This window comes from Pygocentrus nattereri, chromosome 30 (genome assembly GCF_015220715.1).
Source record: "Pygocentrus nattereri isolate fPygNat1 chromosome 30, fPygNat1.pri, whole genome shotgun sequence".
Lineage (NCBI taxonomy): Eukaryota > Metazoa > Chordata > Actinopteri > Characiformes > Serrasalmidae > Pygocentrus > Pygocentrus nattereri.
Window position 1 is genome coordinate 19,777,129 of NC_051240.1, and position 16,315 is coordinate 19,793,443.

Consider the following 16,315-nt stretch of genomic DNA (forward strand, 5'->3'; position numbering starts at 1 on the left):
TAGGTAAGAGACTCATATCTGTACTCGAGCAAGTAAATTACCCACGTGCAAATAACGAACTCTGTAACGTTGTGTGAACGAATCAATGTATCACCAGTACTGGCGCTACCGCCGACAGATCATGTTAACACTGATGATGGTACATGAACAGTAAACGGGAAAAAAAACTGCCTGTGTGACCGTTTTGATTAAGGTTGCATGGACACCAATCAGTTATGGTTCCGATTTAGATCTGCGTATGAATGCGGCTCAAATCTGAATGGGAAAGATCTGATTTGTACCACTTCAAACTGGTTACATGAATGTAGCTTTCTTGGTGTAGCAGTGTAGAATCGAACGCCGGACTCGGGTGATGTCATCACCGACGCTAACCATTTGAGTGAGTTGAAAAGAATTGAAATGCCCTTTTTGTGAGTGATGATAATTATTACATTTTAACATTTAGCAATGAATAATATATTGGCCGGTAATAGTTTCTGCACTTCTATAAAATATGCATGCGTACTTCAGGACCAGAGTTGGAAGCCACTGTTCTATTGTACTCAAAGTGAGAAGTGTAAATATTTATCTTTCTCTCACTCTCTGTCCCTCTTAGGCAGTTCGCAGCAGCTCTCTCTGATCTCTACGAGGCAGCACGTCTGTGTCCCAGTAACAGAGAGATCAGACGCCTGCTGGCGCGAGTGGAGGAGGAGTGCCAGCAACGTCCGGGCACTAAACATGCCCCGGCACACACCTATCCCTTACAGCACGGGGATGACGAGGACGATGAAGACGAGGATGACGATGAAGAGGAAGAAGAAGAGGAGGAGGAGGAGGAGGAGGAAGAAAGCATTCGAGTGCCTGAAAAAGGCACCGACAGCCGGGGCCTAAAGCAAGCGCAGCGGGAGGAGGAGGAAGAGGAGAGGAACAGTGAAGAACCTTCCCGTCAGGAGAAGAGGAAGGAGAACTGGCAGCAGAGCAGAACTCTGCCAGACTCCATGGGCCTGGCTGTGCCGGACACCCAGTCCACATCCGCCTCGCCCTCAGGCCGGGCGGCGAACAGGCGCTTCCCCTCCCGGCAGGCACAGAGCATGAAGAGCCGAGAGCACTGTGGCTCCCTGCAGCCAGACATGCGCGCAGCCCAAAGCGCTGGCTCGAGCCCGCGGCCCAGCCGCCATAGGCCTGCCTCGCTCCGTGCCGGGCCGTGCATCGACATCAGTCCTCTGGGAGTAGATCACGGCTTGGACAGGGCAGCTCTCGGAGGCACAAGGGAGCTGCTGAGGGATGTTCAAGGGGGCGGTGGTCACATGGGGCATGTGGAGACCATTCCTTTGGCCTCAGAGGCTGCTATAGAGTCCAGGGGAGAGTTCTGCAGGAGCAGCAGCGTACGAGTGTCCAGCTCTTCCAGTAGCTTAGCCTCCAGCGGCAACCTCTCGGATGGCGGGCGCAACCGCAGCTCCGTTGCAAATGACAACACTGCGATTACACCCGACAGTGCCGCCCGTCAGTCTGAGCACAAGCCACGCCCCTTCATGGGTGTAATGGACAAGACTGCGCGCTTCCACCAGCAGCAACAGCAGCAGCAGCAGCAACAACTGCAGGGGCACCATGGCAACCAGGGGCACCACGGCAACCCGATGCACGGTTACAGCTGGCAGGCCCTTGGGACAGAGGGGCTTGTGGGCCACAACACCTGCCAAGAGCCCTTCCATAACGGGACACACTCAGGCGAGTTCCACCCGAAATCTCACTCTGCCAGTTCGGGCTACAAGGACAGCAGCCCCAACTTGGGTCTCCAGCAGCACTACGGTGAGAGCAAGCACAAGCAGGCCAGCCTGGCACGGGATAACCCCATCGTCATCAGTTCCATCAAACCTAAACGCTCCTTCATCGAGTCCAACGTGTAGCTGCTCACGCTGCTCAGCTCACTCGCACAAAGCACAAACTCAGTTACTGACGGCTATGGATGAGCTTTCTGGATCAATACCGGTGACCGATCACAATTCTAGGAGACATGAAACAAAAGAAGACCGTAATTGAACTAATTAGGCTTCGCTTTGGCCTCTACGTCTTATTCACAGCATTACCTCTATGGCATAGTACCGTAGTTTTAAGACGGAGACAATCCAGGATCAGCCAAGCTCACCATGAGCTGCACTAATAGAACCTTAACCTGCAGATAAAACGAGAGCAGCGACAAGATGAAGATTGTATCGGCATAACTGCAATGATTACGTTATACATTTAGCAAAGGGTTTACTGTAGAACTCGTCTATAAGGGCAAAGGATGTCCAGCAATGACATTCAAACACTTTAAAGCCCCAATCAGGAAGTAACGACAGTGTTATGACGGCTAAGCTGGTAACTATCCAGTTAATAAGCTTTAGTGGATATGTTGCTGATTTCTGAGGTCCTGCCATTTTTTTGATTCCTGACTGAGGCTTTAAGACCGATAGTGTGTACTCAGATCTTTTGTCTGTGTGAGGGTGTGTATTTTCTGTGTGTACGTGAGAGTGTGTATGAGAAAGAGTGTCTTGTACAGTGCATTTCCTTATAATCCTCCCTCTACCTGCTAATGTATGAATTAATTTATTTATGGCGCCTACAGCTTAGTTGATTGTTTAAAACATTCTATTTTATATGTTATTTTTGCACAGCTATATATTATGATATATTATGAACCTTTTGAGACGGGAAGGTATGCTTTATGAAGAACTCTGGTTTACATGCATGAGAGGAATGGTTTATAAACAAAGCAATCAGGTTTCAGGTTTTAGAGGGGTAGGTAAGTGTAAGAGATTATTTTATATGTATATTATTTGCAGCTGGTTCCATATATAAAGATGTTGCTGATTGTATTTCAACATTGCCATATAATGCAACAATAAAGCCCCACTTTTAAGGACGTTCATGGTCCTCGACTGAAAGTAACCACAGGACACATGGGGAAAGCGGTCAAATTCAGCTAATTAAAAATACATTTATACTGGTTCATAAATGGTCCCGTTTGGACTGTGCTCATCTTGGCCTTAAGAGCAGTTTGAATGATGATGAGTTCAGATACAGTGTTTAGATTAACCTGATTATAAGCTGATCATCATCAATGAAGTGTGATTTAGTTCATTATAGAAATTCCCAGAGGGGCATGAAATAAAAACTAAACCATCCATTGGGTTTTATGTTTTATTAAAATTGCCTTCCGGTAAATGATATTCAACTACTGTTTTATACGCATTCATTAATCTGTGAAAGGCATTCTGTGCAAAACCGCATTCCACTGCATTTCACTGCATTTCACTCTGTGCATTTACACATCGCTTTTACGCTACATATCTTCAGCTTCACCACCCATCTGTTGTAGCTAGTGATAAAATATAGCACAAAGGAAAATAGTCATTATATAGGCTAAAGGTTATTTCAGTCAAACATACACAGTACATCAGCAGTGTACATAGCAAAGATATTTAGGCAAGTATATGTGATACTTAAGAAACAACCAGGCCACCAAAAAACAAGAAGACCTGCTGTGCCACACTGTGCAGAGTCCAGCATGCTCAGGACTTGCCTTCTTGCCTTCTGCATGCACATTACAAGGACTCAAATACTTGCCAGCATGGTACATTTACATTATACCATGTGTTAATGAGAAACTATGCTCAGTGCTAAATTTTGGGAATTTGAGTTAAGACATTCAGTTCGTAGAGGTGAATTGCAGGAGGGCGGCGTCGCACACGTAACTCAACGCTAGTTTCAAGATCTCCAACTAATCCATATTTACGCTCTTAGCTAGTTCCCAACATCCCAAATACAGCTTTAATTACCTGACTCAACTGCGCTGGAAGCTAGCGGTCCTGTTTGACTGGGCCTGGCACTTCCGCTCTTGTGTTTGAGCTTGCGGATTTAGTGATAAGCTGCTCTACAGCGGAGAAGTTGGAGTGGCCTTGAGGATCATCGATCGTATGTAGCATGCTCGGGAAAGCTCCAAAGCAGAGTGGGTTGAGTGGCCTCATTGAACTTCCGCCTACAGCTGCACATCTGCAGGCCTAATTCTTTAATCTCTATTGAAAATGCTGCAGTTAATATTAGGCGATGGCGCAGTCATTTTGAGTGACACTGCTGGAGTTCAGGATTGTGGACCTGTGGAAGAGAACATGGAGCGTCACTGGCTGCTGGTCCAGCGGCAGATGGCCATTTTGAGGGTTCGGTTGGGGGTGAGCAGCGTGGTTTGCAGTGTCAGGTTGGTCATGGGACTTGAGCGACTCTTGGTGTTGATCCAGCTCTCGATGGCCTCCCGCTCATATGAATACCCGTCTGCAGCACATAGAGGAAACAGGCTTTTCAGAGGGTTTTTTTTAAACCCCTTGAACCCAAGCTTATTAATCTTAAGGCATATTAATCAGTAAATACTATAAATAATTTGGTAGCTACTATGAAACTAATGTCTAAGATATGTTTTTAAAAGTGAGGACAAAGTGTGGGGCAACGCAGAGGCCCGTTAACGAAGTAAAATAAACTACAATACACCTAAATTAAAGCAAGAACAAAGTAAGACTTAAAAGTCTCACCTGCAGCAATTACTGGGTCCTTCATGATCTCGTGTGTGATTGGGCAGAGAAACTCATCGGGAATTCCGTTGGACACTGGTGCCATTTTCAACTCCTCAATCTTCCGCAGAACCTTGCTGCGCAAGCCCAGTGACTCTGAGGAATCACAGTTCAAAGCATCACAGCAGTATCTACTAGTCAATTCCAGTAGCCAGTGAACCTACATGGGTCTTCCGAGTTTTAATATGTAATGCTGATAAAGGAAAAACTACAGAGCCCCAGAGGGAACGGAGGAAAAAAATAATTAACTCAGCAAACGTTTTGCGGTTCTTTTTGGTTTAATTTTTAATCAGAATTTTTTTTTTTGTGCTCAAAATCAACGTAGTGGATACAGGACAAGTTATTTGTCTGGTTAAGTAGTAACTAACAGCTCCCTGAGACTGTCTGATGGGTTTTGATGTGTTTGATGAGATAATGGACTGAGATGCTCGTCAGGCCTGATTTTGATTTGGGGCGTTATGAGGAAACTGCAGCTCCTCTTCACAGCAAACGGCCCTCAGATTCATCAGTGCAGCTGGAGTTTGGTGGTGAAATGAAGGAAGACAACAAACTACAACCACAATCTTCAGTAAACGGCACTTTCTAATGATCATATTTAACACATACAGACGCAGCGCGGCCACTTAGCACTGTTCCTCCTCCCGCGACAAGCTGCAGTGTTAGAGACCATCACACAATTACAGGAAGAAATGATCAGCGTCAACATTTCAGCAAACTCAAATTAAACACACACACAAACATTCATGTGGGATGAGGTCAAATGGTGAGAGAGTTTAACAGATCTATGTATTAGACGTAGGTATATGAATGTGAGGAAGTTGAAACGCTGATCATTTCTTCTCGTAATTGTGTGATGGTCTCTTAACACCGCCATTTGACCAGGAGCAGAAACGCTGTGGGCCGTTTGCTGTGAAGAGGAGCTGCAGTTTCCTCATAACCCCCCAAATCAAAATCAGAGCTGATGAGCATCTCTGTTCATCAATCCAGCATATCAGACAGTCTCAGGGAGCCAAAATACACACAATGTGCATTCAATTAAAAATAAAACATCACTGTGGTTAAATGAAAATGAGAAAACTAATAAAAAAAAAAAATTAATAAAATAAGCAGGATTAAAAGAAAACGATTGAACGATTTAAGAAATCGTGACCACGAACTGCAAAACATTCCCTCAAATAAATCATTATTTTTTTACCTCTGTCCCCTCGGGGCTCCGTATAAAACAGTAGTACATTTGAAAAGTTTTCATTGTGGATTATTTTGCCTGAAACCACCCTGCTTGTATTTAAATTTTAGAAATTTCCCTTTAAGAGTTAGAATGGATACTTTAAGAAGAATAAGTCATTCTTAAATGTTGCACAGTAATAATAACAAAGAATTGTTAAAAATAAACCCAATTCCCAAATGAGTGCAAAATTAGCTTAAATGAATGAAAAACTACATAAATCCCAGTTTAGAGATTTTGGGTGTTTTTATTGTTGTGCTACATTGGATAGAGATTCCGGGTGAGAAATGCATATTGGAGGCATATTATGTAAAAGGCTGCCGGTTTGGGGATTTCAGTAGCAGTAATCAGCTTTTAAAACACATACACTCCTCCCTGGGCCCACCACACAGGCAGGAATCTTATGTAACGCCCTGAAAATCCCATGTTTACATTTGCCACAATCTCTAGGATTACAGTTTATTTTGTTTGCTTTTAGCTTTTTTTAAATGAAATACACATCCTTGATATAAGATTTCCTGTAAGACATTCCCTGGAGGACGCGAGTACTGCAAGTTATTATTATTATTATTACATAATTCTTTATAATTCTCTGCAATAAGGAGGTTTTGCATTTGTTCCTGTTGATCTGACTTTGCCTGGTTAAGCTTCAGCCATTCATTTCCTTACACTGCGTGTGGGGTGTAATTACTGAGCATAAGCACACAACTGTGTGTCCACGTAGCTCTTTATACTGTACGCTCAAAATAGGCCTTTAATCACCAATTAATACTTGTAAGAAAAAAAAGTTCAGTAGATATTTATCCACATATCCTAACTAAAAGCGAAGGGTGCAGTATTGTGCAGTTGAATAAAGGGCTTAAAGCGCTAGGGGAGAGTGAACAGGGCATGAACGGTCCTTGTGGATTATATCCTCACCTATATGAAGGTCCGAGCTGAGGCTTTCCTTACTGAGCGAGAGCAGCTCTGCACCATCAATGTTATTGGCCTTAAATGTGTCAACAAGGCTCTCCAGCCCCTCCTCCAATAACCAGGATGACACATCGTCCTCTGACCACTCACTCACCGTCAGCCTGGAGTGACCGGGCCATTTCTTGCCTGTAAGACAGAACAACAGGAAGTAATGGCTCTAAGTCCATCAAGAGTTTAATCTGTGTGGTTTTCTGCCCGGACAGAAAATTAAAGTTTACTGAACTTGTAATTCGTCTGAACTGGACAAAATCAGACTGTAAGAAAATGTGTGCCTTCTACTGCAACTGGTAAGCGGCACCAACGTAGAATCAGTATACACTACATTAGTACACTAGCCATTAGAAACAACTACCATTGTAGGTTTACAGTTTTCGAACGTATCTAGTCTGCTGCTGTAGAAACTATCAGTGCCCCACGACCCCATCTAACATCGGAAAGGGACCACGAAAGGACCGTTGAGATATTATTCGATTTGTAGAACACTTAACCCTAACGTTATTTTTATATAACATATTAAATTATTATTTACCCTTTAAAAGTGTATTTCTGAAGTAGTTTAGTCACAAAAAAAACAGTTAAAAATGTAAAAATTTAGGGTTTTTTTTTAAACTTAATTTGAACCCTAACTAGATTCTTGCTGAGTTAAACATATTGGGGAAAAATAAAACATAAAACTGCGCTATAACTTCAGCACAGGTGACGTTTTACGCTTTATATTTTCCCTAATATATTAAATAAACAACAAAATTAACAACGTTTACTTTGGCCACCCAAGACAAAAAGGATAGTCACTCCTGCTATGTAGCCTTTCAACAGTGATCAGTTTCTGACCACAGAACCACCGTTGTGTCTCTCTCTGTCTCTCTCACTCTCTCTCTCTCTCTCTCTCTCTCTCTCTCTCTCTCTCTCTATCTCTCTCACTCACTCTCTCTCTCTCTCTCTCTCTCACTCTCTCACTCTCTCACTCTCTCACTCACGCTCTCTCTCTCTCTCTCTCTCTCTCTGTCTCTCTCTGTCTCTCTCTGTCTCTCTCTGTCTCTCTCACTCTCTCTCTGTCTCTCTCACTCTCTCTCTGTCTCTCTCACTCTCTCTCTCTCTCTCTCTCTCTCTCTCTCTCTCTGTCTCTCTCACTCTCTCTCTCTCTCTCTCTCTCTCTCTCTCTCTCTCTATCTCTCTCACTCACTCTCTCTCTCTCTCTCTCTCACTCTCTCACTCTCTCTCTCTCTCTCTCTCTGTCTCTCTCTGTCTCTCTCTGTCTCTCTCACTCTCTCTCTGTCTCTCTCACTCTCTCTCTGTCTCTCTCACTCTCTCTCTGTCTCTCTCACTCTCTCTCTCTCTCTCTCTCTCTCTCTCTCTCTCTCTGTCTCTCTCACTCTCTCTCTGTCTCTCTCTGTGAGCTGTAAAACACTATTCTTCAACAGCTTGACAAAAGGTGGCCTCTCTGTCTCTTCTTCCATTCTCATTTAGTCTTCAGCACTCAAGACTTTATCGATCTACAGAGAAGAGATACAAGAGAAACGGAACATCTCTCTTTCTCATTTGTGTTCTCTGTGTGTTATCACACTCCTCATCACTCTCTGGCCCTCTAAGGCTAATTACCAACCACAGGCAGCACAGATACAGCACAAATGCTGCTGATGACCTTTAGATGACCACCAGTCAGGCGTTTCTTATGGCACAGTGTGCAGGGGGTGTGTGAGGCTCTTACCTGCTTCGTGTGAGGCAGAAGCAGCTTCATCTAAGACAGCAAGCAAGCATGAACATAAAAAAGGAGTGAAAATGGAGCACGTCAAGTCGGACAGTTTGACAGGACAAAGAGAACAACCACAAACTGAGTGCATTTATGGACGCTCAGGTTGTGGTGAAGGGAGCAACTCTGGAGAGATAAACTCATTACTGAATGCAGCAGACTTGGTTATATTATAGGCAAGATATTAGGAAGAGATTAAGGGACTATGTTATTAAAACAATGTGTTAAGAATTTAAATCCTGCTGTGCTGTGTTTTTACCACTGTATACACATTTACACAGGTATATGCAGAAAATACACTTAACTCACTTGGAAGAGATTTGCCTTTAGGTCCAGACGCTGGTGAGAGAGTAAATGAGAATCTCAGGTAAGATTACAAAAAGTAAACATTTTTGCAGAACCAAATTCTTTGTTAATGTCAGATTAGACAGCAGACAAGTAAATAAGGGGGTTCCAAACTTTCCATGGCAGAGCCCACAAAATACTTTATGAAGTGCGATACAACAAGTTTTGAGTCCATGTCTAGTATATGATTTCAGTGGCATGTTGGTGCAGGCGTGACCAGTACAAGAGGCCGCAGCGTTAACATGGGAGTGGTTGGAGAAGCGGTTTGGTGTGGTTCCTGCTTCTTATCGAGGCTTTGATTTAGTTCTGCGTTCAGGAGGAAAAATATCCAGCTTCCTCATGACACATTTTTTTTGAAAACTGTACACCCACCATGACCACTGCTGCCATCCTCCACCCTCCACACATTGACTGTCTTGTCCATGGAGCCGGAGGCTATGAGCGGGGCAGTAGGTGAGAAGGCACAGCTGGTCACATACCTGCAACAGAGAGAAAGAAACGAAGAAAGACTGGTGATTGCATTATCACTGAGGAGAGAGGAAGCAAAGAGAAAGAGAGGGCAGGTATACCTCTCATGCTGGTTCAAAGTATAGAGCAAGATACCGTTATTCTGCAAGAAAAGACAAAATTATGTCATTTTAATTGGAGGCAATATCATTTATGAAGGTGATCAGGGTGACAAGCAGTAAATAAAGCTTAATTACAGTTTTGATATACTAGCTTATTATTACTTAACATACATAAATACTGAATTACTCACAGCTTCGTATACTGCAACAGTCTTATCCATAGACCTGCGAGAGCGAGAGAGAGAGCGAGAGAGAGCGCGAGAGAGAGAGAGCGAGAGAGCGAGAGAGAGCGCGAGAGAGAGAGAGCGAGAGAGCGCGAGAGAGAGAGCGAGAGAGCGCGAGAGAGAGAGAGCGAGAGAGCGCGAGAGAGAGAGAGCGAGAGAGCGCGCGAGAGAGAGAGAGAGAGCGAGAGAGCGCGCGAGAGAGAGAGAGAGCGAGAGAGCGCGAGAGAGAGAGAGAGAGAGAGAGAGAGAGAGAGAGAGAGAGACAGAGAGAATCAAATGAATACACATCAAATGAATACACATCAACACACAGCGCATGGCTTTCAGTGCTACTCCAACCCAGCAGTTATCAGTAGTGCAGGGAACCATCTAGTGGCAAGAGAGTGGATGTGCAAGTGAATCTGTATGCAGTCATCATGACAAAGAGGAACTAGTGTTGTTTCCTATCATACGTTAGGAGTACAATCTGTAAAAAACTTAGTTTCTACATTTTCAAGTTTACAGCTACATTATCAAAATCAAGTTTCTGTATGTAATGAAGCAAAAGAAGAACACTTGTTGCTGTGTGTGCTGATTGTTGTACTGACCCTGACACTAAAAGTTGCCCATCTGTAGAGTAGGCGCAGGACAGGACTGTAGCACACTGGCCAGAGAGTGTGTGTACCAGCTGCATCTTACAACCTGTAGGTCAATCAACAGTCAAATCAAGTTACTTCAGAAATAAATACATACAAATGATACACAATGTTAAAAAAGTCAATCAGAGAGGAGTTATGTGAAATCGCTTGTTGCAGAGAAACACACCGACTTCACTTTCTTTACAACGGTGGTGACTCGACCCAGGAAGAATGTCTACAACGCCAGTATAGTTGATTTATTTACTATTCAGTATGGCTAGTGAACCTACACATCACGTGAGCTTGTAATGTGGATCATAGTAAATTAGAGGTAAATCTGAAATAATACATTTTCTTTTAGGTCTTGGGGACTATTTTTCACCGTGCACTGGTCTATTCAATTACCAAATCTATTTTAAAAATACATTTTAGGCCAAAATCACATCATAAAAGACGTCTCAGATATCAGGCAAAATATTCATGACCATTTCCTTTTATGTGACTTTCTGTGAGGGAGCTTTTAGAGGCATTTAATTCTTCAGACGTCTGGCTCACTATCACTGTGAACTATTCTCAATATGCTTTACTGGTATGGAGCACATCAAACCACTTTTTTAAATATCTTAACCATTTAATTATAAAGAAAATTTGGAAAATCAGTGAAATTCCCCTTTTAAAAGTGTTGCCCAATCTGAGTCATATGGGGTAGATGGGAACTGTCACTTTACCTGGAGAGGAGGTCCGAGAAATAATCCAAATCTTTAATAAGCTGTCCTGACCACAGGATGCCAATCGGAACTGGACCACATGACCATCTATGTTACGTGGAAGGGAGGGGGGAAGGGAGGGAAAGGAAAAAAGGAGGAGAGAGTAAACATATTTATATATCTATCTATAATTTAATTTATTCAGTCGGCTCTGAATTTAGCCCTCAAAAATTTCACTCTTTAGTCTTTGTTGAGGCAAATTGTGTCCATTTAAACTCATATGGGCTGGTCTAGAGCAATGGCTCTTAATCCTAGTCCTGAATGATCTCTTTGTGCAGTCTGCAGTGTTTTTCCTGCTCCAATACACCTAATTCATTCTCATAAAAGGTACAGACAAGATTACATGTGATTTAGGGCAACATATTTATCTTGATCTTAAGACAGAATCTTCAGACACTCGCAGTGTGTTGCTGTTTTAGTTCATAAACTATTCTGTCAAATTAAAAAATGGCCTGTCACAGCCAGGTCACAGAAGAAGGGCTTTTATTATCTCAAAGCTTAAAGCTCAAAGGAAAGGTCAAAGTAAGGGTCAGGTTTGAGGTTTTAGATAAGGCTTGTGAGAAAAACAGCAAGTTTATGATTTTAAGATTGCTAAAAGTTCAGGGTCAAATCTAATGTTTCATTCCAGAGACAAACTAGCTTAAACACTGCATTATTCATACACTTCATTATCTGTGGAGAAAACTGGCAGCAGGTAACCCCAAGGTCGTGGGCATATTTTTCAGCGTGGAGCTGGTTCATGTTCAGGTCCCAGATGCGCAAGTCTCCATACGTTGAGCCTGTGGCAAAGAGCTGGCTGCAGGGGGTGAAGGAACAGGCCACCATTGTGGTGTCGGGCACTGCACCCATCCTGGAGGAGCGAGAGGTATCAAAATCAGCCAAATAGTGAAAACATGTAATGATGCACAATGGCGTAATGATCTTTATCAGCTACGTGATGTAGAGATAAACTAAAGAATTTTCTCAATACACGATATGGTTCACAATATTTTGTTTTCCTTAAACTGGAACAGACCGAATACACCAGCAGTGCCACATTTAAAAGACTATATTTTACATTCCACACACTGTGCTGCACCAAGATGCTGAGATCTTCGTTGGGAGTGACGAGGCTGGACAAGATTAGAAATGAGCAGATCAGAGGGACAGTGAAGGTGGAGCAGTTTGGAGATAAAGCCAGAGAGGCCAGGTTGAGATGGTTTGGACATGTGTTGAGGAGGAATAGTGGAGATATTGGTCAAAGAATGTTGGAGATGGAGCTGCCGGGTAGAAGGAGAAGAGGTAGACCTCAGAGAAGGTTTATGGATGTAGTGAAGGTGGAGATGGTTGGTGTGAAAGTAGAGGAGGCAGTGGATAGGGCAAGATGGAGGCAGATGATCCGCTGTGGCGACCCCTAAAGGGAGCAGCCGAAAGAAGAAGAAGACACTGTGCTGCACCAAGTCAAATGAAACAGGACTGATTATTCTCTTGTTTCAATAAACTTGATTGGAACAAAATTTATTAAAATATGATAAAATATTCTCATAATGCCCATCACTGGTTTGCAGTAGGGGTGTAAGTCTCTGGCATCACATCAATTTAATTTTATTTCTTAAGCAAAGGATTCATCATAAAACATCCAATTTTATTATGATTCGGTTTCATTTTTTTTGTCACAATTATGTTTTTAAATATGGTGAATACACAAATATGATCTAATGAACTACTGACAGAACACAAAACAATGTGCAAAGCTTTTTGTAATCTTTGAATTTCCCAATCTATTTAAAAAAGACTTTATTTGGGCTGAAAACTCAGGGCAGACTTCACTGAATATAACCGTAATCCATATTATAATCGATGATAAGTGATACAAATATTCAAAAAAAGGATCAAGCTGAATCAGCACCTTCAAACTGAGGCATCCAGGAGCTTTAACGCCGAATTTACCTGCACAGAGTTCTTGAGGGGAAATCCCACAAGGCCAGGGTTCCATCTGATGCACCGGACACTAGCCAGGAGGAATCGGGTGAAAAAGCACACACCCTGACTGGGCTCCTGCCTGGATGCTCCAACACAGCCTCGATCTCTCCGGTGTCCATCGCCCACACCACTGTGGTGGCGTCAGTGGAGCAAGAAGCCAGGTACTGACCACAGGGGCTGAAGCAGCAACAGTGGACTCCATAACCGTGTCCAGACAGCGGCGAGAAGGGCAGCTCCGTGAAGTCTTGGGTAGAGTAGACTCGGATGGTCTTATCTGCCGAGCAGGTGGCCAGCAGGGAGGAGGAGAATGTGCACCAGTTCACATCATCACGATGGCTTTGCAAGGTGCAGATAAGAGACACCATTTTGAGCAGGCACTGTCTGGTCCCTGTCCGAACAAAAGAGGACACACGTTACAAAATGCAATCGCTGAAAAATCTGGTTTATTTTATTAAAAGATGAATCTAATTTGTGGGTTTCACTGTCCACTACACTGGACACTGGAATTAGGCAGAAAAAAAAACTGGCAAGATTTTAAAATATAACTTTGTTGATAAACTATGATTATTTCTGTCTATGACTATGACACTGTGCTAGCGTATGAAATATAAGTAAAATGTTTAATATTGTACAGAAAGTCTATGCAATACGTAACGCAGTCAAATATTTTCTAACTTTTTTTCATCAATGAATCAAATCAAATCAGATTTATTGTCACATCACAAGAGTACAGGAGTACAGGTGAGTGAAAAACTTGGGTGCATGTTCCCACTGAATGCAGCGACAGTATTTACAACAGGAAATAGTAATAATAATAAGTAGAAGAAGGAGGGGGAAAAAAAAAAAATAAATAAAAAAAAAAAAAATAATAATAATAATAATAATAATAATAATAATAATAAATATATATATATATATATATATATAGATATAGATATGCAATAAACTAACTTAAACAATATACACAGACATATTGCACTGAATGTGAGGTAGAGGTGACCTCAACAGTTTCAACCATTTGTTCATTTTATATACAGTAATGTAAATCATTGTGTTAAAATATCTTTATTTACTATTATAGTTGAAGATTTTATGAGGTGTGCAGACAGAATTCCAGGTAGTTTCAAGAGTTGAGAAACTTCTTCATGCACATGTAGATACAGTAAAAACAAAGCTCGGTGCTCATTTTGTGTCTTAATGTGCTGGTGATGACAAATATGTTAATTCCTCAAAAACCTCACACATTTAATGTCCAGTATGGTGGATACTGAATGATGTTCTCCAGTAAAATAATAATAAAAATAATAATTATTATTATGTTTAATTATTATTGTTGTTGTTAACCTATTGTATTATTTAGCACATAGCAGAGAGAATGCTTAATTACATAACATTGTTTTTCAGATAGACAGATACATAGACAGACAGACAGACAGGTAGACGGGTAGACAGACAGACAGGTAGATAGATAGGTAGATAAATAGACAGACAGACAGACAGGTAGGTAGACGGGTAGACAGGTAGGTAGATAGATAGATAGATAGATAGATAGATAGATAGATAGATAGGTAGACAGGTAGGTAGGTACATGGGTAGACAGGTAGGTAGGTAGATAGACACATAGATAGATAGATAGATAGATAGATAGATAGATAGATAGATAGACAGACAGACAAGTTAGCAGCCAGTAGCAGACAGACGTCAGCTGTAATACCTCGCCAGATCCGCTCTACAGGCATATATACAAATACATTTGTTTCCAGTCTGAGCACCGAGGAGGGTCAAATGGAGCGGTCATAGCGGTGGCCCTGAGCCCTTTAGCCATCATCCCGCCAGCGCCAGCGGCTCGGGTTCCTTTACTGGAGAACATGGCTTTGATGTTTGCAGCATTTAAGGTGGAACGGAACAATTCCAACAAGAAGCTGACGAATAAGAAGCTGATTTCAGCTTCATTCTAGAGAACCTAGCGCAAGTATTTCAGCTTTTACAGAAGCTTTAACGCACTAACAGAACGGTCTACAAACCTGTAAGTTACACAGAGCAGCAGGGAACACCGGCGGCTTTTACAGCGACGGACCGGCCGGAGAGCGACGGGAGCCGCGGCGCTAACGCTAACGCTACCGCTAAAGCTAACGCTAACGCTACCCGGTACCGAGGCGAACACAAGAGACGCCGCCGCGGAAAACCGCGTATTTCCAACCGCAGCTAGAAAGAGCTCGATCATCCGACATGGAAACGAGCCCACGCCGCACGTGAGTCTCAAACACTACTTTTCCGTAAACGCGAAAACGCGACGTTACCTCAGGCCTCTCTGTCGCGCGCCCGCTTCCTCATCTGCGTGACGTCTCGTGGCGGTCACGTGCTGTTTGTTTACATAAGCGGGACTCCGGTTTTGGAAACTTCGTGTTTTAATGCCTCAGTTTGCTCATCTGTGAGTTCGTGTTAGCACAAAGAGTAACAGTACTGAACCAACAGAGAACGAAGAAGCTCATTGTTAATATCCGAATTATTATTATTATTTTAATAATATCCCAATTAGTTAATTAGCTTCTATCCATTTTGACTGTGGCTGTAGAGTCATGTTATTGAAAGAGCAGAAATTCAGTGCTTGTGATAATCAGAGAGTTCGGGTCATTTTTCTGTATGCTGAGTTCATCTTTTCCGTGAAAAATAGTGTGACATGAGATGACGTATGATGAAAAATAGTGTGACATGAGATGACGTATGATGAAAAATAGTGTGACATGAGATGACGTATGATGAAAAATAGTGTGACATGAGATGACGTAAGTGGCATCATTTAGGGGAGCTAAACTGAAAAGGCTGGTGAATTTGGCTTTTATTCAACATTCATCATCATCATTTGTTGTTTTCTAAATCGCTGACAGGTCCAGCCCCGCACGTCCACCCTTTACCTGATTTTTTTCATTATTCACAAGAAAATGGAATTTACTGCTGAAACACTGATGGTTTGACCTTTGATGCAGTGCTTGAAATATTCCACCCTGTCACAAGTTCAGTGTGATGGGATTCTCAGTGTTATTTGGCACAAAGTAAAGCCACACGTTTGGTTTTTGGACAGGAGTAATATGAAACAAGCTATAGAGGACAAAACTGAACCTGCTTACTATGAGTTGGGGGGGGTTAATTTAGCAAGGCCCCCTTGTGAAATAACCCTGTAGTGAGCTGTGTGAGTGATTTTGTGATATGAATGATGTTTATGTTTGTGAAGTTAATATCCAGGGGCCGGATTCGCAAAAGCTGTCTAAAGAAAAATTTGCAAAGCTTCCTTTTTAAGAAG

General features: G+C 42.5%; 2 protein-coding genes across 8 annotated transcripts in view; one reads left to right on the forward strand and one right to left on the reverse strand.

Moving 5' to 3' along the window:
* tanc1a (tetratricopeptide repeat, ankyrin repeat and coiled-coil containing 1a) overlaps window positions 1-2,888 on the forward strand; it is a 148,960-nt gene extending 146,072 nt beyond the window's left edge. For all 4 annotated transcript variants that reach the window (XM_037536563.1, XM_037536565.1, XM_037536564.1 and 1 more), the window contains one exon: window positions 596-2,888. In XM_037536563.1, coding sequence (XP_037392460.1) covers window positions 596-1,886 — 1,291 coding nt within the window. In that variant the 3' untranslated portion in view covers window positions 1,887-2,888. The remainder of the gene's footprint in view (window positions 1-595) is intronic.
* A 260-nt stretch (window positions 2,889-3,148) lies between these two features.
* wdsub1 (WD repeat, sterile alpha motif and U-box domain containing 1) lies at window positions 3,149-15,395 on the reverse strand. 4 transcript variants are annotated; one of them, XM_017682352.2, is made up of 13 exons: window positions 15,315-15,395; window positions 12,982-13,402; window positions 11,715-11,902; window positions 11,014-11,100; window positions 10,256-10,349; window positions 9,636-9,669; window positions 9,445-9,485; window positions 9,248-9,354; window positions 8,840-8,869; window positions 8,489-8,518; window positions 6,727-6,906; window positions 4,545-4,679; window positions 3,149-4,290 (listed from the first exon to the last, which is right to left on the reverse strand). In XM_017682352.2, the coding sequence occupies exons 2-13, from the start codon at window positions 13,377-13,379 to the stop codon at window positions 4,139-4,141; spliced, it is 1,476 nt and encodes a 491-aa protein (XP_017537841.1). In that variant the 5' UTR covers window positions 13,380-13,402; window positions 15,315-15,395; the 3' UTR covers window positions 3,149-4,138. The 4 variants fall into 4 exon arrangements, with proteins under 4 accessions (XP_017537841.1, XP_017537843.1, XP_017537839.1 ...); XM_017682354.2 differs by lacking the exon at window positions 15,315-15,395 and adding an exon at window positions 15,039-15,291; XM_017682350.2 differs by lacking the exon at window positions 15,315-15,395 and adding an exon at window positions 14,729-15,031.
* Window positions 15,396-16,315: the final 920 nt, after the last annotated feature.

Excerpts from the sequence above, each read along its gene's own strand:
- wdsub1 (XM_017682350.2), bottom strand. The coding sequence starts at position 14,753 with ATGCCTGTAGAGCGGATCTGGCGAG. Across the intron at positions 9,486-9,635 it reads CTGTTGCAGTATACGAAGCT|AATAACGGTATCTTGCTCTA; the intron begins GTGAGTAATTCA and ends CTTTTCTTGCAG. Across the intron at positions 6,907-8,488 it reads TTCTGCCTCACACGAAGCAG|GCAAGAAATGGCCCGGTCAC; the intron begins GTAAGAGCCTCA and ends TCTGTCTTACAG.